This window comes from Eschrichtius robustus, chromosome 17 (assembly GCF_028021215.1).
Source record: "Eschrichtius robustus isolate mEscRob2 chromosome 17, mEscRob2.pri, whole genome shotgun sequence".
Classification (NCBI taxonomy): Eukaryota; Metazoa; Chordata; class Mammalia; order Artiodactyla; family Eschrichtiidae; genus Eschrichtius; species Eschrichtius robustus.
Window position 1 is genome coordinate 53,884,042 of NC_090840.1, and position 22,765 is coordinate 53,906,806.

The 22,765-nt window shown below is 38.0% G+C and overlaps 1 protein-coding gene across 40 annotated transcripts in view; it reads left to right on the plus strand.

The window, feature by feature from the left end:
• RIMS2 (regulating synaptic membrane exocytosis 2) overlaps nt 1-20,968 on the plus strand; it is a 607,795-nt gene extending 586,827 nt beyond the window's left edge. For all 40 annotated transcript variants that reach the window (XM_068525902.1, XM_068525911.1, XM_068525907.1 and 37 more), the window contains 5 exons: nt 13,820-13,961; nt 17,497-17,609; nt 17,903-18,004; nt 19,375-19,514; nt 20,018-20,968. In XM_068525902.1, the coding sequence (XP_068382003.1) occupies nt 13,820-13,961; nt 17,497-17,609; nt 17,903-18,004; nt 19,375-19,514; nt 20,018-20,236 (716 nt within the window). In that variant the 3' untranslated portion in view covers nt 20,237-20,968. The remainder of the gene's footprint in view (nt 1-13,819; nt 13,962-17,496; nt 17,610-17,902; nt 18,005-19,374; nt 19,515-20,017) is intronic.
• The last annotated feature ends 1,797 nt before the right edge of the window (nt 20,969-22,765 follow it).

Genomic DNA, 22,765 nt, shown 5'->3' on the forward strand with positions numbered 1-22,765 from the left:
TGAGGAAAGTATCTTTACAGGTGATAGTGAAGCTATGAGGAATTAATATAAAAGGAACTAAATAGAGTGTAACCGGAAGACCTATTTAACTATCCCCCACTCTTTAAGAGGCTACGTTATCTTATTCTAATCCCTTTGTAAATAATACACTTAATTCTTCTTTAATTTAATTTTTATTCTTTATTGAAGTACAGTTGATTTGCAATGTTGTGTTAATTTCTGCTGTACAGCAAAGTGATTCAGTTATACCTATATGCATTCTTTTTTATATTCTTTCCCATTATGGTTTATCACAGGATATTGCATATAGTTCCCTGTGCAGTTAATTCTTAATAAGCAGTCCCATTTGATTAAAATGGAGCTTAACACTTTGCCCATGCTCCACTGGAATAAAAAATTCTCCATACACTTAAATATGATCCTCCTAAGTACAGACATCGTGTCTAGCACAGTAGGTATTCACTAAGTGTCTATTAATAGTAACAGTAAAAGAATAACAGTATATAGTTCTACCATTCTTTTTAAGCTGAATATCAATGTAACTGACTGCTAGCCATCATATTTATACTATTTTAGAATTATAACGTGATCTAGACTTACTAAAATTCAGTGATCATAGTTTTTGTACATTTTCACAATGCCAATATTGGGGACAGGACATGGATAGACAATAATAGTCCAAATATGTGTCTTTTATTAGGGTATATTATTTTTCCTAGATTATGATTGGTTATGTATAATAAACCATTCCTTATACGAGTCCACATCATATTCAACAGTAGCACAATTTTTATATTAGATTTATATTCTAGGTCGATAAAGTGAAGCAAAATATTTTGGAATTTAAAAGGATAAATCAAAGAACAGTTCCACTCATAATGCTTATCAGATATTACATTTTTAATCTAAGATTCAGAATCTTTCACTGCCAAGTGTCCAAATAATACCCTTAAAGTAATTTAAATTTAATACAAAAGTCAAGTTAAACCCCAATTTGCTATCATCCTTCAGCAGGTTCACTAAATTCCAAAAGCTAGAAACGGGGACACACTTTCCTATGGAGACATCTTGTGTATAATGACTTATAAAAGAAACCCACTAGTAAGTTTCACTAGCTGTAATGGCAGCTTCCAGTTGCTGCCAAGGACTATGGTTAAGTGCTCTCTGCTGGTCTTCATAGACCCTTATTATTGACCAGAAAACATCGTTCTGTATATTTGTTTTATCTCATATTGTAATGGTATTTGATTGTGGAGAGGAGGGGATTTACCTAATGCCATGTATATATAATACTATTTGACCACCTGAAGAAAAAGCTAACACAAAAATGATAAGTTCTACTTTTAAAGTATCATTTCTTTTTTTTTAATTAGTTAATTAATTTATTTTTGGCTGTGTTAGGTCTTCGTTGCTGTGTGCGGGCTTTCTCTAGTTGTGGTGAGCGGGGGCTACTCTTGGTTGTGGTGCGCAGGCTTCTCATTGCGGTGGCTTCTCTTGTTGCAGAGCATGGGCTCCAGGCATGCGGGCTTCAGTAGTTGCAGCACGTGAGCTCAGTAGTTGTGGCTCACGGGCTCTAGAGCACAGGCTCAGTAGTTGTGGACCCATGTCCCCTGCATTGGCAGGCAGATTCTTAACCACTGTGCCACCAGGGAAGTCCCTGCAGTATCATTTCTTAAGGTTTAGATTTTGCCTAATGAGACTAAAATGAAAGGGTCATTTATTTTAGCTATTCCGGTGATCAGTTGTTCTCTTATTATTCCTGTAAGTCGAGGGCCAGGAAAGTAACATACTTCAGTGAAGTAGGCCAGATATAATACAAAAGGGAAAATGCAGGAACTCTGAAAATCTGGAGAAAGCTTATCCATCCAAAAAGGAATGGTGAATACTCAGTTCTAGCTAATTGATGCCAAATTGAATATCAGCCCAGGGTTGGCAAATTTATTCTTCTCAAGAGAAGCAATAAATCTGAATGTTTACTTAAAGCCTTTAAATTTTAAAATGTTAGTGCCTAAGTGAAAAAATTTAAACATTATTAATGGAACCCACATAACTATTGACCAAGTGTGGCTTAAATGTGTGCCACCAGTTGGCACCTTCTGCCAAGGAAATGCTTCCTTCCCAGCTTTTTTCAGTTCTTTTTATTCCTTCCCATTCTCATTATCACCTTGATATCATTAGTCCTTGATAATTTAGGACTGAACTAGTCCATCTTTGAAATCATTTTCAGTTGAAGAAAAAGCTAACACAAAAATGATAATATCAGTTCTACTTTTAAAGTATCATTTTTTAAATTTATTTATTTATTTATTTATTTATTTATTTTTGACTGTGTTGGGTCTTCGTTGCTCTGCGCGGGCTTTCTCTAGTTGCAACGAGCGGGGGCTACTCTTTGTTGCGGTGCGCGGGCTTCTCATTGCGGTGGCTTCTCTTGTTGAGGAACATGGGATCTAGGCCTGAGGGCTTCAGTAATTGCAGCACGCAGGCTCAGTAGTTGTGGCTCGTGGGCTCTAGAGCGCAGGCTCCGTAGTTGTACAGCATGGGCTTAGTTGCTCCACAGCATGTGGGATCTTCCCGGACCAGGGATCAAACCTGTGTCCCCTGCATTGGCACGCAGATTCTTAACCACTGCGCCACCAGGGAAGTCCCCATCATCTTGATCTTGACACTACTCTCTCTCCAAAAACTTCAGTAGATTCCCATCTCCTACTAAATAAAACCTTTAGCCTAACATTCAAAGTCTTTCACAATCTGGTTCTTACATTCAGTTTAGCTTCCCTACCTTCCAAAGCCCTTTAGGAGCCCAGTGAATTAGTAGAACTAAGCTTTTTTGCTCTTTATCTCCAAATTTAGTAGCTTCAGATTCAAAGTTTGGGGCGGTGGTGTCTCATCAGCAGAACCTCAGCCATTTACTCATGTCGTAATTGCCAGGCAGGTTGGAAAAATGACAGCTGACAATTTTAGCTTCTACAGTTAAAGGATGGGTTATTTCTCATACATAGAAAGAGGGTTCAAATGCTGGTGAGCCAAAAACCCTAACAAATATCCATCTAATTATATAATTACCAGTGGGGGGAAAAAAACGTTAAGCTCAGCCTAATTACCTATTTTTTTTAATTAATTAATTAATTTATTTTTATTTTTGGCTGTGTTGGGTCTTCGTTTCTGTGCGAGGGCTTTCTCTAGTTGCGGCAAGTGGGGGCCTCTCTTCATCGCGGTGCGCGGGCCTCTCACTATCGCCGCCTCTCTTGCTGCGGAGCACAGGCTCCAGACGCGCAGGCTCAGTAATTGTGGCTCACGGGCCTAGTTGCTCCGCAGCATGTGGGATCTTCCCAGACCAGGGCTCGAACCTGTGTCCCCTGCATTGGCAGGCAGATTCTCAACCACTGTGCCACCAGGGAAAACCTAATTACCTATTTTTAAGTCTTTAAAAATACTGGCTTGCTATTTGGTCTTTGCTCAATAAGGTAAAGTATGTGGCTCTCTTAATTTTAACTTTTCCTGCAGATTTGGCCACCCAAAATATCTATGGACATTTTTATTTTGCATATAGAACATAGTCAATCCCTCCCCCAGAAAGACAACCTTAAAATGTCATCCATATACCACGCAGATTGAAATCTAGGATCTTTGAGTGATGTATAGTCCTCTCCTTCATATCCACGTGTGGCTTTTCAGGTTATAGTGACCTGTAAGCCTAGAGACGCAGTATCTGCCTCCAGTACATCCAATTTAAATGGTAAAATAGCAGCAGGGTAACCAAAATAAAAATTTTCATTTCTGAAGGAGAGAATAGGAAGAACAAAGCAATCAGTCATCCACAGGAATTTTCCCACTTGGAGGGAATGGCGAAGATTGAGAGTAGAATACATTTCTTGGTTTACTCATCTGGGACCCTGGGTTCTGTTTTCTGGAAAGTGTTTCTTTGTCCTTTATTCTTTATGGCCACAAAGGTTCGCATTGAAGAGGGGATTTCATAGCTTTCATAGCCCACTTCTTCCTAGTGCAGATTAGAAAAAAGTAGGAGTTACCTTAGGGGTTGAACAGGCTTTTTCTTTTAATATTTATTTTTTTTATTTTTTGGCCATGCTGCACAGCTCCCCAACCAGGGATCGAACCCAGGCCCACAGCAATGAAAGCATGGCGTCCTAACCACTGGACAGCCAGGGAATTCCTGAACAGGCTTTTGTAAATGAGCTAGTAATTATTTTTTTCTATACAGATCCTTCAAAAATTCAGGAGGCTGTTTGATTTCGGCCAGTATCAGGTGTGAGTGACTCCAACCAAACACCTCATTGGACAAAGATTTTAAGCCTCGAGGTTCTGTTCTTTTAGTTTCCACCCTCTGTGCCCTGCCTACTTACTTTGTTCTCAATGGCAACCACCTTGATATCATCTGAAATCTGTGGGTTTGTGTGGGAAAGCAGCCCCTTAATCCAGTTTGGCCAGCAGGCTCTCCCCATTTCTATGGCAAGGCCCCACTTTTTTATATATAGTTTTCTTCCTGCAAGTTTAGGATAATTTCACATTATTCCAGTCATTTTTCAAAGAAGGATTTGTATAGCATTTTACAGTTTTCAAAACTTTTTCACAGAGCTTACAGTATCTGGTCCTTATTTATCACTACTCATTAAATACCACTACATTTCATATATTCTATGACATAGGCTAAGTCTGATCTCAAGTTTGCACAAAAGAACTCTGAGCTTTGGGAAGGAAGTTACCTGCCCAGAGTTTGCTAATGATCGAATAAAGACTTGAACTCATATCATCTGATTCTAAAATGGCATGCTCTTCTCACCACAAAAATGCTGCCTCAAAATAGCTAACTTGAGAGTTAAGAAGAGGTTCGTGATATTTCATGTCCATTTTTGAGAGAGAAACAGGCACAAATATCAGTGGGCTGATGCGTGGCCAAGGACAGATGTCAGTTAAAAAAAAAAGCCAAAAAGCAGGGGGAACAATTTTCTAAATAATTTCATTTGCCGTAATAGTAACATCAGGTAGTAGGAACAAAAAAGTACCATAAAAAAGACAACCCCCAAAAGAGTACAGTGAGAGCTATAATTTCTTATATTTAAATGTGTTAAGAATACCAAGATGAGGGACTTCCCTGGTGGTCCAGTGGTTAAGACTCCACGCTTCCACTGCAGGGGGCATAGGTTCAATCCCTGGTCGGGGAACTAAGATCCCGCATGCCATGCAGTGTGGCCAAAAATAAGTAAAGTCACTAAGTTTGGGGTGGTTTGTTATTAAAAAAAAACAAAACAAAATGATAAGCCTCAACTTTTATGGAAAAAACTTAGAATGATCTTACTGCAAAAGAGTCATAAGCTTGGTTTTATTTCTTGCTAAAATAAGGATTAATAATTATTAACAATATTAACAAGTAATAACAACAGGAGCTGAGTGCTCTGACTCTCTGGGGTAGTCGCCTTCTCTTGTAAGGAACCACCAAACTGTTTTCCAGAGTGGCTGTACCAGTGTGCACTGAATGAGAGTTCCTGTTGCTCCACATCCTCACCGGCATTTGGTGTTGTCAGTGTTCTAAATTTTGACCATTCTCATAGGTGTGTACTGGTATCCCATTGTTTTAATTTGCATTTCACTGATGACATATGATGTAGAGCACCTTTTCATATGATTATTTGCCACCTATATACTATCTTATTTGGTGAGGCATCTGTTAGGGTGTTTGGCCCATCTTATAATCAGGTTGTCTGTTTTCTTATTGTTGAGTTTTAAGAGTTCTTTGTATATTTTGGATAACAGTCCATTATTGGATATGTCTTTTGCAAATATTTTCTTCCAGCCTGTGGCTTATCTTCTCATTCTCCTGGCAGGATTTTTTGTAGGGCAGAACTTTTTAATTTTAATGAAGTCCAGCTTATCGATTCTGTATTTCATGGATCATGCTGTTGGTGTTGTATCTAAAAAGTCATCACCATACTCAAGGTCATCTAGGTTTTCCAGAAGTTTCATAGTTTTACATTTTACATTTAGGTCTGTGATTCATTCTGAGTTAATTTTTGTGAAGGGTTTAAAGTCTGTATCTAGATTCTTTTTTTTCTTTCTTTCTTTCTTTTTTTTTTTTTGCATGTGAATATCCAGTTGTTCCAGCACCATTTGTTGAAGAGACTGTCTCTGCTCCATTGTACTGCCTTTGCTCCTTTGTCAAATATCAGTTGACTATATTTATGTGGGTCTATTTCTGGGTTCTATATTTCTGTTCCATTGATCTACTTGTCTATTCTTTCACCAGTACCACTGTCCTGATTACTGTGGCTTTATAGTAACTCTTGAAGTTGGGTAGTATCAATCCTCCAACTTTATTCTTCTCCTTCAATATTGTGTTGGTGATTCTGGGTCTTTTGCCTCTCCATTTAAACTTTATAATCAGTTTGTCAATATCTACAAAATAACTTGCTGACATTTTGATCAGGATTGCATTGAATCTATAGATCAAGTTGGGAAGACCTGACATATCAACAGTATTGAGTCTTCCTATCCATGAATATGGAATATCTCTCCATTTATTTAGTTCTTCTTTGATTTTATTCATCAGAGTTTTGTAGTTTTCCTCATATAGGTCTTGTACATATTTTGTTGGATTTATACCTAAGTAGTTCATATTTTGGATGCTAATGTAAATGGTATTGTGTTTTTAATTTCAAATTCCACCTGTTCATTGCTGGTATATAGGAAAGCAATTGACTTCTGTATATTAACCTTGTATTCGGCAACCTTGCTGTAATCACTTACTAGTTCCAGGAGTTTTTATGTCGATTCTTTCAGATTTTCTACGTAGACAATCATGCTGTCTGTGAACAAAGACAGTTTTATTTCTTTCTTCTCAATCTCTATACCTTTTATTTCCTTTTATTGTTTTATTGCATTAGCTAGAACTTTCGGTATGAAGTTAAAAGGAGTGGTAAGAAGGAAAATTCTTGCTTTGTATCTGATCTTGGTGGGAAAGCTTCAAGTTTCTCTCTATTAAGTATGTTAGCTGTAAGTTTTTTGTAGATATTCTTTATCAAGTTGAGGAAGCTGTCCTCTATTCCTACTTTACTGAGAGTTTATATGATGAATAAGTGTTGGATTTTGTTGAATGCTTTTTCTGCACCTGTTGATATGATCATGTGATTTTTCTTTTCTAGCCTGTTGATGTGATGCATTACATTAGTTGACTTTTGAAAGTTGAAACAGCATTGCATAACTGGGATAAATCCCATTTCATCATGGTGTGCAATTCTTTCTATACATTGTTGGATTTGAAGCTTCTACCCTAAAGTTACACAGACCAGTTTTGCTCACATTTCATTGGCCAAACAAGTTACATGACCACACTGAACTTCATAAGTGAGGGAAATGTGAATATATTTAGACAGCCCTAATGTCTACTGTAATTGTGACCTCTACTTGTAACTCACTTACTACTTCATAATAGCTGTGACAAAGCTGTTGGAATGAATGGATTTGTGTTAAACTCTGAAACAATTTTGGCAATCAACTGTTAAATTTCTATTTATTTTAATTGTTAATGCCAGTCCTGGATTAGCCCAAAAGAAATTGTCAGATATTTGTCCGTATTTTGTTTAGACTTTTTGAGATTTGAATTATGTTTATTATAGTAAGAAGCCCTGACAAACATAAATATAAGTGCACAAGCTTTTGTACACAACTACAGTAATCTACTCATGAGTGTCCCCATATTGAGGTCTTGCAGGACCAAATAGGTAAATCAACCTCTTCATGTCCGGATGTAATATCTGCTGATGGGAAGTCATTTTTCAGAATCTACCAACCTGTCTTCAACCTGTTTCCATAAATCATTTCCCATATTAACATCAAGAAAATCTTGACTCTAAAGTAAGTCTGTCTGCAAAAGGGGATGAGACTTTCCAGGTGAGAGCAAGCAGGAATGGGTTCTGTGGACCCAAGATTTGGAAAGAGGTCACCCTGACATTAAGTTAGGCATTTAACTGTGAGTCTCATCTTGGGGCTTAGGAGAGTTTTCCAATCAGTAGCAGAGAGGACTTTTTGATTTTTGTTGTCAAGTCACTCAAAGGGTTTCCTGGTTTTCAGCATTGTTAGGGGAAACTGACACTTTGGTTGTTTATTTACTCAAGTGGCTTTCTTTGAATTTAGAGGGTGCCAAGCAAATGAGTCATCAGACTAAGCAGAGCAGAATAACAAGGACACCTCCTGTGTTGCTTTATGCTTGTGATCTTTTGTAATTCAAGAACTTGATTTTTACCTACAGGCACCTTCTCCAAATATACTTTGGCTTAAAATACCACACCAGAATGAGTGGTTTAAGAACTCTGCAACAACATAATCTGGGCCTTAGTTTTGTAGTTTGCTACCTGAGTATTTTTAAACATCTTTATACACACACACATATCATATATATAAATATATGATATGTATGTAGTGTACATATGTATATATACTTTCTAAAATATATACTTTTTCTTATCATGGCTGTTGAGTTCTTACAGATAATTTCAGTTGTTCTACTCCTGTGGTCACAACGGGTTATTTTGATAGATCTCCCATTAAAACAACAATCTAAAGAATTACCTGTTGTTGCTTGACAATTATCACAAATTTTTACCAGCTTAAAACAACACCCATTTATTAGTTCACAGTTCTGTAGGACACATGTCTGGCATGCCATGACTGGGATCCTGCTTAGGGTATTGCATGGCTGAAATCAGGGTGTAGGCTGGGCTGAGTTCTTGTCCGGAGGCTCTGGGGGAAAGTCAGCTTCCAGGATCATTCAGGCTGTTGGCAGAATCCAGTTTTTTGCTTCCTGTCAGCTAGGCATTGCTGAAGGCTGCTCTCAGGTCCTTCCCACATGGTCCCCTTCATCTTCAAACCAGGAAAGGTACACCAAATCCTTCTTGTGTTTCAGATCTCCCTGATTGACTTTTCTGGAACCAGCCAGAGAAAGCACTCTGCTTTTAAAGTTTTCATGTCGATGTGTTAGGCCCACCAAGATAATCTTTCTATCTTTAGGTCAACTGGTTAGTAACCTTAATTATGTTTGCAAAATCCCTTTTGCCGTGTAAAGTAACAGTCATGGGGGCCATCTTAGAATTCTGCCTACTATACTTTATATAGGCATTCTCTGTTATATAGATTCAGTTTTTAGGTTGAATAACATGACAGCATTCAAAACATTAAATGTGAATCACCATAATGAATTATATTTAGGTTAAATTACTTTTATTGTGAATGTGATGCAAAGGATTTGTGGTATTGAAAAAGACATACTTTAAAATAGATAGCTAGTGGGAAGCAGCCGCATAGCATAGGGAGATCAGCTCCGTGCTTTGTGTCCACCTAGAGGGGTGGGATAGAGAGGGTGGGAGGGAGACGCAAGAGGGAGGAGATATGGGGATGTATGTATATGTAGAGCTGACTCACTTTGTTATAAAGCAGAAACTAACACACCATTGTAAAGCAACTGTACTCCAATAAAGATGTTAAAAAAAAGAAGAAAAATACATACTTTTTAAATAAGTCTATAAATATATCAGATAAAAGTACATTTAAAAGACATGTTTTAAAAAGCTATTATAAATGCTCAGCATATGCCTAGAATTCTTTGATTCTATCAGATGACAGGGAGTAGCCTTATCTCCTCAATATATGCTATTAATCATGGTCTTGGTCATACATTAATGACACAAACTCATAGACTTTAGAGCTAAAAGAGATCAGAGATCATCTGGCACCCTCCCCCTCCTTTGTTTTTTTTTCATAAATGAGGAACCTGAAACTGAGAGAGGGATATGACTCAGAGAAGGCCATAGAGCCAGCTAGTCAGTGGTAAAGATTGGCCTAGAATACATGTTTTCTGATTTCCTTTCTGGTAGAAATAATAATAACAGTACCATTAATTGAAGATTTTCTATATAGCAGGCACTATCCTAAGCACTTTAAATATATTATTTTCCTTAACCGTCACAAAAATTATATCAGGTAGGCATTACTATTATCATTGCCATTTCACAGTTTGAGAAAGCTGAGTCACAGAGAAGGTAACTTGCTTCATGTCACCCAGCTAGTACATGATAGAGTAGGGATTCTGAGAGAAACAGTTGGACACCAGGGCCTGACCTCTTCACTATTCTCTGCTCTTTCCACCCCACCAGCTGCTTCTAGCAGGGCCTTCCACATGTACTCATCGAGTTAGCTTAGTATCATCTCCATGGACAGCTGTCCAAGCTACCCATTGGTTATATTTTCACGACAATATAGTGAATAGCAGAGAACTTGGAGTCAGGGAACTGTGTATAAAGTCTGGTTCTGTCATTTTCTGTTTGGCTTCAGGGAATTGTGTAACCTGCTGGGGCCCTTGGATACTGGATCTGTAAAATGGGGATTATGAGAGTTGTTCTAAAGAGGACACATGTAAAAAGCAATCTGTAAACAAAAGGATTACATGCTCATTGTATTGTTATTCTTTGCCAAATGGTGACTAGTTCTCATCACCCTATAATAGCAGATTTTCAAGTCACTTTTGCTGTGATAAGAGTCAGGCATTAAATGAAAACCAGTAGATTTTTGACACTGCAAAGGCCATGTCCTGAGACCTTTAGGAAGTCATGTTTTCTGTACTTATCCTCATTCTGCATTTTCAAACGTCACTGAAGTTGTGTATCTCACTTGGTGGTGGTTTTTCATTCTTCATAGGCATTCTTCACAGGAAGTGAACGATAAAGCTACACGGAGAGACCAGGACTCAGCCATTGGCCTGGCTCCCTCACACCAGCCCAGCACCTTTCATGATTCCAGTTCACACCTGGACAAAATTTTACTACTTTTTTTTTTAATTAATTTTTTTTGGAGTATATAGTTGATTTACAATGTTGTGTTAGTTTCTGCCGTACAGCAAAGTGAATCAGTTATACATATACATGTATCCACTCTTTTTTAGATTTCTTTTCCCATATAGGTCATTACAGAGTACTGAGTAGAGTACCCTGTGCTATACAGTAGGTCCTTATTAGTTATCTATTTTATACATAGTGGTGTCTATATGTCATTCCCAATCTCCCGATTTATCCCTCCCCCACCCTTTCTCCCCTGGTAACCATAAGTTTGTTTTCCACACCAGTGACTCTATTTCTGTCTTGTAACTAAGTTCATTTGTACCATTTTTTTAGATTCCACATATAAGCGATATCATATGATGTTTGTTTTTCTCTGTCTGACTTACTTCATTCAGTTTAATGTGGCCATTTGGGGATCACTCTCAAACAAAATCATAAATATTGAATGTATGGCTATCAAGGTCTGCTCTTCATCCCCATCCTTTTTTTTTTTTTTTTTTTTAATTTATTTATTTAATTTTGGCTGTGTTGGGTCTTCGTTTCTGTGCGAGGGCTTTCTCTAGTTGCGGCAAGCGGGGGCCACTCTTCATCGCGGTGCGCGGGCCTCACTATCGCGGCCTCTCTTGTTGCGGAGCACAGGCTCCAGACGCGCAGGCTCAGTAGTTGTGGCTCACGGGCCCAGTTGCTCCGCGGCATGTGGGATCCTCCCAGACCGGGGCTCGAACCCGCGTCCCCTGCATTGGCAGGCAGGCTATCAACCACTGCGCCACCAGGGAAGCCCCCCCATCCTTTTTGTTACTGTTGTTGTTATTTCATCCTCTTTGTTTTATGTATATGTGTATTTTTTGCTGTACTGTTTGAAAGTAAGTTGCAAACAATATAACATTTCATGTCTAAATACTTCAGCGTATGTATTTCCTAATGATAAGGAAATTTTTTATAATACATGCCATTATCTACCTAGGGAAATTAACAATTTTCTTATCCCATCTAATACCCAATTCATATTCGTATTTTCCCTACTTGTCCTAATATTGCTTTTAGTGTTTTGCTTTTAGTGTTTCTTTTTTGTTGTTGTTTTTTTCTTGAAAAGAAACCAATCAAAGTATACTTATAGCATTTAATAGTTACATCCCTGTGATATTTTTAAAGCTGGAACAATTCCCCCACCTTGTCAGTTTGTTTTCATGATATTAACTTTAAGAGACTAGGTCAATTCCCTTGAACAAAATCCCATGTTCTGGGTTTGTCTGATTTTGTGTGTGTGTATCCTTTATCTTGTTATTCTATCCTATTTTTGAAAACTTAGAAGTTGGTTGCAAAGACCTGATTAGAAACAGGTTGTGTACTTTTGTCCAGAACAACTTGATAGGTGCTACAGTGATTGCCCCACTATTAGTGCTAAGTTTGCTCACTTGATTAAGATGGCCATAGCCAGGTTTCCCAGTAGTAAAGTACCTGTTTTCCTTTAACAATTAGAACTAATTTGTGGGATGATTTTTTTGGCTCATATGAATATCCTTTTATCTAATGGCATTAGCATCCATTGATGTGCCTTATTTGAATCATTTATTCCACTGGAGGTTGCCAATTGGTAATTTTAAAATTTTCTCACTTTTTGCATGTATTAACTAACCACTTCTCTGGAAGGAAGAGCCTTCCGTCATCAATGGGGGATGCTTTAGCTGCTCTCAATAGTTCATATCAGTACAACATGTTTTACTATCAATTATCTAAAATAGGCTCAGATTATGGAACTGAGTTGTAGATCAGTGATAACATATTTTATATATACTTTTTAAAGCATTTTGATGTACATTAAAGTTGGAAGTGGAGAAGAGATGAAATTTAAAGCAGTGTTTCAAAATGGTGAGCAAATATTATAAGAGGTTTGATGGAAAGGATTTCCACAAGTCACTGTCAATATCACCAAATATTTATTGATCTAAAATGAAATTATTAATACCAGGCACTAAAAGAGCTTCCCATATCCCAAAATACTAATGATATGAATAGTCAATGTGGATAAATATTTAGACCTGACAGGAAGTAAATTAATACAAGTAATTTGAACCATCCCCCTGTTGCTCCAGCTTTAGTCATCTCTCAGCTCCACATTCCAACATGCAAGGCCTTTGATAACTGGGGCTGTTTCTTGGATCCCAATCTGCCCATTTTTCAAGCCCAGCTCAAATCCCAACTCCCTCTGTGATGCTCCTTCCTCCCTGTCCTCTGCGGATGGCACTTCGTACCTCTGTTACATCTGTGGTACTTGACTCAGTTTCCTGTTTGGTCTTCTAATTGGCTTCCATAAGCAAATCTCCTATTCAAACTGTGGAAGATCCTTAAGAACATGACTATCTATGACCAAAAATTTAAAAGCTCTTTTTTCACGTGGCATTGCTGGGTTTTGCATTCCTTATGAGAATCTCTCTGAAAGTTACAAACAGATGTGAAAGTGTTATCAGGCAGGGCTATCTCCTTAGTGCAGCTTTCTTTGCTTTCTAATACTGCTCACCCTGCAAAAACAGGTTTTTGTGTGAAAGTTAAAGCTAGAATTGAGGATTACTCACCACCTATTCTTTGGAAATAATGTGAAGGCCTACTTCTTTGACTATGACAAAAAGAAAGAAAAAAGAAAAAGACAGGCATAAATTCATCTTGATTTAAATATTACAATGAAAACAAAGCTTATTTTACATAGCTTGAACCTTTTTGTTCCTTTTGTTACCAATTTGAACACTGTTTTAAATGCAAATAAAACAATGGTATTTTGTGCTTCTTGAAGATTTTTTAGAAAGTTTTCACCCCACTCAACAAGACATAATTTGAAATACCTTTTCTCTCTGTCTCCTTCATAAAAGCATTTTGTATTTATGCAGGTTTTTCATCTGAGGACCTCAAAGCATTGGCTGCTATTTTTTGTTATCAGAAGATGATGACAAAACGATCACCCCTTTTGTTTTCTGTCCGTGCAGAAGCCGGTGGTAAAAAGCTACGGAGCACCGTGCAGAGAAGTACAGAAACAGGTTTGGCTGTGGAAATGAGGAACTGGATGACTCGACAGGCAAGCCGAGAATCTACAGATGGCAGCGTGAACAGCTACAGCTCAGAAGGAAAGTGAGTGATGCTGGCTGGGCCGTGGTCTCCATGCCTTGCTGGAGACCTTCTCCTCTACCTCACTCTCTGTGCTTTCACCAAAGCTAACTCACATGCCCTATAGCACCATTTTAACTTTCACTGGCTGATTTGCTGTGAAGAAAACTTTTGCTTACCTGCCACTGAGAAATGTGACATATCTGGCTCTTTATATCAATGGAAATAGGTTTGGGGATAAAGTGTTTCAATTTAAGGGCAAGATGCTAAAATGTGACTGTCACAAATAGAAGTTTGCCCTACCTTGAAATAATACATAAAAGCACAGAAATAATAATCACTTGTGCCCATGCCACATGTACGATGGTAATTTTTTAAATCTTTGCTCTAAGAGTTATTACTAAAAAATATAGAATATTGATACATACTTAGTTCCATCCAGTAACAAACAGTTCGGATAAATGTAACAGCCAAAAAGAAATGCCACAACGTTGGTGAGCCTTTCTTTTAGGTAGTTATCATGTAGCTTTCCCTTGACTCCACTGTGTCTGAGATATTTTTAAAGCGTTTGTAAAGATTGTACAGCCCTGTCCCCAACAAATTAACAATAATTAGCAACTGCAGATCGTAGATGGGTGCGTAAAGGACATTAATAGAGGAAAGTGGGGTTTACTGACCTCATCTGTCATCACCATGGAAGCATCAGGTGCTTAGGCAACATATGTGTAGTCAGTTCATAGATGTGAGGCCATAGGAGCAGCTAGCACAATTATATAGATACAAGAGATTTATATGGTTTCCATACATTTATAAATAAGGTTATATGGGATATTTATGGAAGCATTAAAAAGGTTTGGATTAACTGTATATTTGGGAATTAAGCTTGGGGGACGAAATAGATTTGACATTAATCAAGGAAGTCTTAAAAGAGATGGAGAATCAAGTAAAAAAGAAATGTGCAGTGAGCACTCATCACTGCAAAGCACTGTGTTAGACACTGTTAGGGATATAAAAATGTTTAAACTATGACCCCTGTGCTCCAGGTGTTTATAGTCTTATTGGAGCAATGGGATGAATACTCATAAATTCATTCAACAGATATTTCCATACCTCCTAGTGTTCTAGGCACTTTGCTATGAGTTGGGGATATAAGGCACACGAGGAAGCAAAAATCAGTTGGTGGTTAGACCATAGGCTTTAGAATCATATAGGCTTAAATTCTAATCTGTTTTTTGGTGCTGTAGAAACTTGGGCAAGTTATGTGATTTTTTTAAGATTCATTTTAATTAATTGATTGAGTTTAACAAGCACTTATAATATTTCAGGCATGGTTCTAATGCTGGATATATATCAGTGAACAAATAAGGAAAAAACCCCTGCCCTCATCAAACTTACAGTCTAACAGATAAGATGGACAATAAACTTGAAAAATTGTTCAAATAAAAGAAAAATTAGGAAAATATATAATATTTAATATATAATAGATTAGGTGGTATAAGTGCTAAGGAGAAAAAGGTGAGAGAAGAGATGGCAGGGGTTAAGGGTAGGGTTTTATGTAGGTTAGACTGGGAAAAGGGCACATTTGATTAAAAATCTGAAGGGAGTTAGTGAACACGTGAATGTTTGAAGGAAGAACGTTTCAGGCTGAAGCAACGCTGAGGCTGGAGCTTACCTGGCATCAGTGGTGGGAATGGTGGCACTGGGGAATGAGGGCAGGAGTAGTAAAAAACTAGGAATTAAGATATGGGGGGCAGGGATGGACAGGTTGTATTATCTTTATACATCATTGCAAGGACTTTGCTTTTACCCAGATCGAGATGTGAAACCAGTGGAGGATTGTGAGCAGAGGCCTGACATTATCTGGCTTCAGTTTTAACAGATCACTCTGATTGCTGTGGGAGTGGAGAGAAAGGTGGCAACGGGGAGATCATTCAGAAGGCTGTTGCAGCAATACAGAAAGAGAAAATGATGGCTTGGACCTGAGTGGTAGCATTAGTGAGGTCGGATTCTGGATGTATTTTGACAGTAGAGACAATAAGATTCAATAATGCATTTGATATGAATGTGAGAGAAAGAGTGTATTAGTTTGCTAGGGCTGCCGTAACAAAATACACAGAAACAGTACCACTTAAACAACAGAAATTTATTTTCTCATAGTTCTGGAGGCTAGGAATCTAAGATCAAGGTGTCAGCAAGTTTGGTTTCTCCTGAGACCTCTCTCCTTGGCTCCCAAATGGCCACCTTCTCGTGTCCTCACATGGTCTTTTCTCTCTTCATGGATACCCCTGGTGTTTCTTCTTCTTATAAGGACACCAGTCGTATTAGCTTAGGGCCCCACCTTTATGACCCATTGAACTTTAAATATCCCTTTAAAGGTTCTACGTCCAAATACAGTCATACTGAGGATTACGGCTTTAATATTCAGTCCAGAGGAAAGACAACTCCAGGGCTGAGCAACTGAAAGAATGAAGTTGCCATTTAAGACAGGAAGCCTCCGAGAAGAGCAGAGTTTGATGTTTTGTTTGTTTGGGGTTTGAGAGTCAGCTTGGGACAAGTTGAGTTTCAATTGCCTATTAGACATTCAAGCAGGTAAGGAGACAGAGCAGTTAGTTAGAATACAGGTCTGGGGCCCAAGTGAGAGGCCCAAGCTGGAGATGTCAGTCTAGGCGATATGAGCATAGATGGTGTTTAAAACCTTGAAACTGGATGAGATTGCCAAGGGAATCAGGACTTACAGAGAAGAAGTCAAAAGATGGAGCCTCCTATATTTAGTGGTAAAATTAGCAAAGGAGACTGAGGAAGAATAGCCAAAGAGGAAAACCAGGAGGCTAGAGAGTCCAGGAAGCAAAGTGGAGAAAGTGTTTCAAGGAAGAGGGAGGGATCAATTGGGTCAAATGAGGCTAATATGTTCAATTAGACAAGTCTGGAGTATTAACGGTCAGATTTACCACTGTGGCTGCTAGGTAACGTTGATCAGAGAAATTTTGGTGGAGTGGAGAAAAAGTGAGGAAGAGAGCAAGGAAAAACTGATTCGATTTTCAAAGGAGAATGAGAGGAAAGAAATCGAAGATGGTGCATAGAGACAGCTCTACGAAGTTTCAAGGAGAGAAACGGGGTGGTAGCTGGGGAGGGAAGGAGGTTGGGAAAGGGATTTAAGGTGGAAGAAATAGCAGTGTGTTTGGGTGTTGACGGGAATGATCTGAAGACTTTCTTCATCGATAAAATGGGTTAAATAATAGAACCTCTCATAGTGCAGCTAAGAGATTCAATATGCTAATGCCTGTCATGGAATAAGTGCTCAAAGTGTACTGAGTGCTATACATAGAAATCACAGTTCATGCCCTCCAGACAAGGAAAAGAAAGACACATAAACAGAGGCTTGCAATACAGGACGAGGGCTGCTAGAGGATAAGGAGGGAGAGCCGTGGAGGTGCAGTGGGGAGGTTGGGATCCAATTAATGTAAGTGGCAAAATAGGTACCAACTGCTCCTGCCACGGAAAGGGGGCTAGATGGAAACAGGAGTCGAAGGTTTAATCCTGTGTGTTATTTTACTTTTAGTCTGATTTTCCCTGGTGTCCGCTTGGCCTCTGATAGCCAATTCAGTGATTTTCTGGATGGCCTTGGCCCTGCCCAGCTAGTGGGGCGCCAGACTCTGGCCACACCTGCCATGGGTAAGAATTTGTCACGTAATTGTTTTTCTTTTAGATTATTGAAAATCACATTCTTTAATTTAATAGGATCTTTAGCAGTATTATCAGGAATGAGTAGCTTAGATTTAAACAAAAAACTTTGACTAATTTTTTCCATTTTAATTTATATGCTTTTTAAAGTAAGGTATCATTGATAAATTTTTAAGTATATTTGAATTTAGGAAAAGATGTAGGAAATGATGAAACAATGATAAACCAAGATCTTTGGCACAAGCATTTCTCTCACTGTTTGTTTCTTCCTCACACGCCATTAGGTGACATTCAGGTAGGAATGATGGACAAAAAGGGACAGTTGGAGGTGGAAATCATTCGGGCCCGCGGCCTTGTTGTAAAACCAGGTTCGAAGACACTGCCAGGTAAGAACAGAAGATATTCTTCTATTATTGGTCATAATCCACACTTTTCAATTCAGAGACTTTGTTTTTGATTAGATGCTGGAAACTTTGCTCTTAAATGATCAAGGATACTAATAAATGAGACAGTTAAGTGGTAGTTTGTGTGTTTGTCCTGAGTGAGCACCCAGTGAGGGTGGTCTGACGGGGATAAGACAAGTCGTTAGATAAGCACATATGTGGTAGAAACCACTGCAAAATAAAACCTATCACATTCATTTTGTACGACACGTACATAAGAAGTTCTTGTTAGCTGGTGTTTGTGTTATTCTTCAGTCTATCTGGAGCTTCTAAATTCTCCTTAAGAATCCTTAGAGTCCTGGAATTAGAATAAAAATAGTTACAGGCTCCCAAAGTAGCATAAGCCCATATGTGAAGGACATTCTAATTATAAGATTCTTACTTCCTGTAATATATAGAGAGGCACCATTATAAGTTTTTATTGTGATGTCACATATTTCTTACCGAAATGTCATAATCTAAGGTGCTTAGAGCCATGGGGAGTGCCACAGATTCCAGATGTCTGATGCAGAGATGTAGAGAACATTGGATCTGAAGTATAGAACAATTCTGAAACTTGGTTTCTCACCTCAGCACCTCCACTGACTGAATTGTAATTTTGAATCTCTAGCTTCCCTGTCCTTGCAGAAATTCCAAATTGTAATGTATGTTACCTATTGTACAGCCTTGCAGTGGTGATTAAGACACTTGTGTTCATAAACGTCTTGGCGTTTAGTCAACTGACTCTGCTAGAAAGAACACTGCAGTTTGTACACGCACGAAAATGTTTTTATGAAGAGTCTGTCAGAAAAACTTCAACCCATGGTATTCATAATTAGTTGCCTCTTCCTGGCTAATTTGAACATATTACATCAAACCCCACCCCTGTTGTGTACCCACACCATCAATAAATAAACCCTTTTGAGTGATCAATGATTTGTGGGGATGGGTGAGTAAAACAATATAATTTCGAGCACGTTTAAGTAGATTTAAGTATTGACACATGAAAAACTGAGCGAGACATCTTCCTTGAAATTGTTAGGAACTGGAAGCATTTCTCTTTTTTTTAATGCGGTTGTTCAAATCCATAAAACCAGTTGATGGCAAAATAGTAATCAACTCAGAGGCTATGTTAACATTGCCTAAAACTACCTGAATGGCTGATAGTTATCTATTGTTTAGCTAATGATTTTGACGTAATGTGGAAAGGCCAGTGATTTTTGACCGCTGGCTCTTCCAGCCTAAGATTAAGCTGTGGCAGACGTCACCCGTAAACTGGGTGTTCCGTAACCAGAGCTCATCACTTAACTCTCCTCTGTGTTTTTTTTCCCAAGCACCATATGTAAAGGTGTATCTATTAGATAATGGAGTCTGCATAGCCAAAAAGAAAACAAAAGTGGCAAGAAAGACGCTGGAACCCCTCTACCAGCAGCTATTATCTTTTGAAGAAAGTCCCCAAGGAAAGGTTTTACAGGTATTTACTGAATTATATATTCCTTACCTAAGAAAGTGTCTTCATGGAGTCAAACTTTGTATCCAACATCTTTTCTTGTCGCATCCTTTTCCATTCCTCACAGCTGAAGTTCTTGGGAAACTTCAAAGCAGTGGCCAGTGCTATAAAGCTATACACACTAGGGAACTATCGATATATTCAATATCCTGTAATAAACCATAATGGAAATGAATGTGAGAAAGGAAAAAAAAGCTATACACACTGTTGTTTCCTTTAAAGTGACTATAGACTTGTAAACCCCCATCACACATAAGCTCCCATCTTCCTTGATTGCTTATGATCTTAACACTCCTGTAAAGTTTTCCTAACGTACCTTCGGATTCTAGTAAAGACAACTATCCCAGTAATTAAATACAACTACATAACTTGATGGTTGATGTCAGCGCATTAACTCAATGTATTTTAGTTGACAAGCTTTTACATACATGATTATACTGACATTGCTCTTTTAATTTTGCCAACAGATCATAGTCTGGGGAGACTATGGCCGCATGGATCACAAATCCTTTATGGGAGTGGCCCAGATACTTTTAGATGAACTGGAGCTATCCAATATGGTGATTGGCTGGTTCAAACTTTTCCCCCCTTCCTCCCTAGTAGATCCAACCTTGGCCCCTCTGACAAGAAGAGCTTCCCAATCATCTCTGGAAAGTTCAACTGGACCTTCTTACTCTCGTTCATAGCAGCTGTAAAACTGTTGTCATAGCAACCAGCGTTACAAAAAAAAAAAAAAAAACCCACAGGTCGCAAACCCTGGTAACACTGCATGCTTAATGTTGTGTCTTCTGAGCCTGTTTCTAGGGATACAAAGCGATCCTGTGTTCTCAGAGGAAGTTGCACACATTGTGCCCTAAAGAAGGCCCTCAGGTGAAAGAGCGGAGCTATGACGAACTATCAGGTTTGGAGTTCAATAACACTCACGTTTTGGTCCAATCTGAAGCCATGGATTAATCTCAAAGAATCAGTTTCATGCAGCAAAAGCCCTTTTCAATGGCACCTTTATATTTTTATCGTTCCTTTTTCTTCATTTCTCTGACCCCAAAGTCCTGTGATGCCACAGAAATGGAGCTATCCAGCCATTAAGCCCTGTTACAAGTCAAGGCATGAAGTCCTAGGAAGCATCAGGTGAAAAGCAAGAGACCAAAGACTTGGTCCAGGACAAAAAACGTCAGCCCTCCTCTGGACGGGGATGGGAGCAGCCAGTCCAATGTGACAGCGTGAACAGTGGCAGACTTCGGAGCTCCAGCAGGCATGGCACTCACTAATGCCAAGATGAGTTGGACTCTGAAAAACAAAATTCTGTGGCTACACTGTACTGAATGAAATTAAAGAAACTTTTTTTTGCATGGACACAGATTAGCTGAATACTTAAATTATTTTCTTGGGGCTGCAACTTGCAAAAAATAAAAATAAAAATCAGCCATTTTCAACAATTTATATTATTTTTAAAAATAAATTTCACTAGTGCATGGTTTTAAAAAAGGGAGAGAATGCAACAGGGTGATACAAAGACACACCATGTTTATTCTTTAAAGTAATCATAGTCTGTGTTTTGGCAGACATTACAGAAGAAAATACTTTCTAGAAAATACTTAAAATTCTCTTTATGTGACAAATAAGTATAACATATTCAATTTATTTCCATGTTAAATATGCAAATCTTACAAAGTTCAATATGTGCAAATTGTTCACATCTTTCTTCCACTATCTCACTTTTCTTCTTCTCCCTCTTTTAATCTTTTATTTCCTTTCTCCCTACCAGAGTGAACATTATGCTAAAAAATTACAAGTTTTTGACCTGATACTCTCTTATACCCCATGTTTGATTCAGAGCTATAGATGCTTCTGAATCTCTGAATTTCTCAAGGGGGGAAAAAACTATTTAAGAGCTTTCTTTATTTCAAGCATGTTGAAAAGGATTTTGCAACATGACTTGGGAGTACATTAGAGTAAGTCAGCATGTATTTGATAAAGAAGATATTTGAACTTTTGCAATTTATTGTACAGTGCATGGTAATTTTATTTTCATCTTCAAAGTTCAGTTTACAGGAAAATCCTAAAATCATGTGGCCATTGTAATGTCTAATAAATTTGTTTTTAGCACCAGCATTATTCATACAGGGGTTAAAGTATTATTTCTAGAAGGTCTTAGGTTTTGTGTTTTGTTTTTTAATTAATTAAAGCAATTCCTTTAGCCAATTTCCATTTACTATGTGACTAGAAACACTGCTAACAATTTGGAGCCCTGAAACACAAGGCTGTTTATTAATTCATTTTTCTGTAGTAAAATTCAATTTTTCACAAATTATATTTCTAAAGAAATATAGCAAACATAAATTTGCAACAGATAATTTTAAAGCTCTAATTTTTAGGTGACTCAAAGAAAGTCAGTCTGCCTAGTAACAGTTCTTTGATGCCATCACTGAAAGTCTACACACAAATCCCCAAAATCAAACCCCTGCCTTTGGTTTTACAGACAGTTATTACCATTGGGTGGTGCTGCAAGGTCAAATTTCTCTTAAGTTCCCCAACTTAGGAGAAAAGTCACCTAGTAATGTAATAAACCACCCATACTTCTTTGTTTCTTTCTGTGCACTTTGATAACACATTCTTATAGATGGATTTTAACTTCTTGCAACAACTTTTGAAATCCACGTACATACCATTTGTTTAAGTTAAGGCCACGCACAAAAATTGCTCTTTTGTGTTCCTTTTTAAATTCAGTGTTGACCATTCAAAACTATCATGCTTGATATGGTGCAAAAGTTAAAAATGAGTATCACTAAAAATGCCTTCTCTTTATGTGGTGCAATACGAAATACACCGAGACTGTGTCTTGACATTCTGAGACCTACGATGGACCCAGGTAAAGTTGAAAAGAACGAATAAAACTTTATTGAAATAATTTAGACACTTGTGTACCAGCAACAATTGATTTAATAGACCTATAGTGTCTATACTCTCCCTTAGAATAAACGTTTACCATTTTCCTGATACTAAGATGCAGTCACATAATCTTTTGTGCATATTCCTATATAAATTATTTCTAATTTTAATAAGAAGGACATGACTGTATGGAATATTTGTACATACCTGTCATTATGCAGTATTTATTTTAATGTTGGTGTATTTTTTTTTAATTTTCACGTCTGCACCTCGACTTGTGGTTTAGTCATGTAAATAGCACTATTCCAGTGACCATTGCTGCCCTG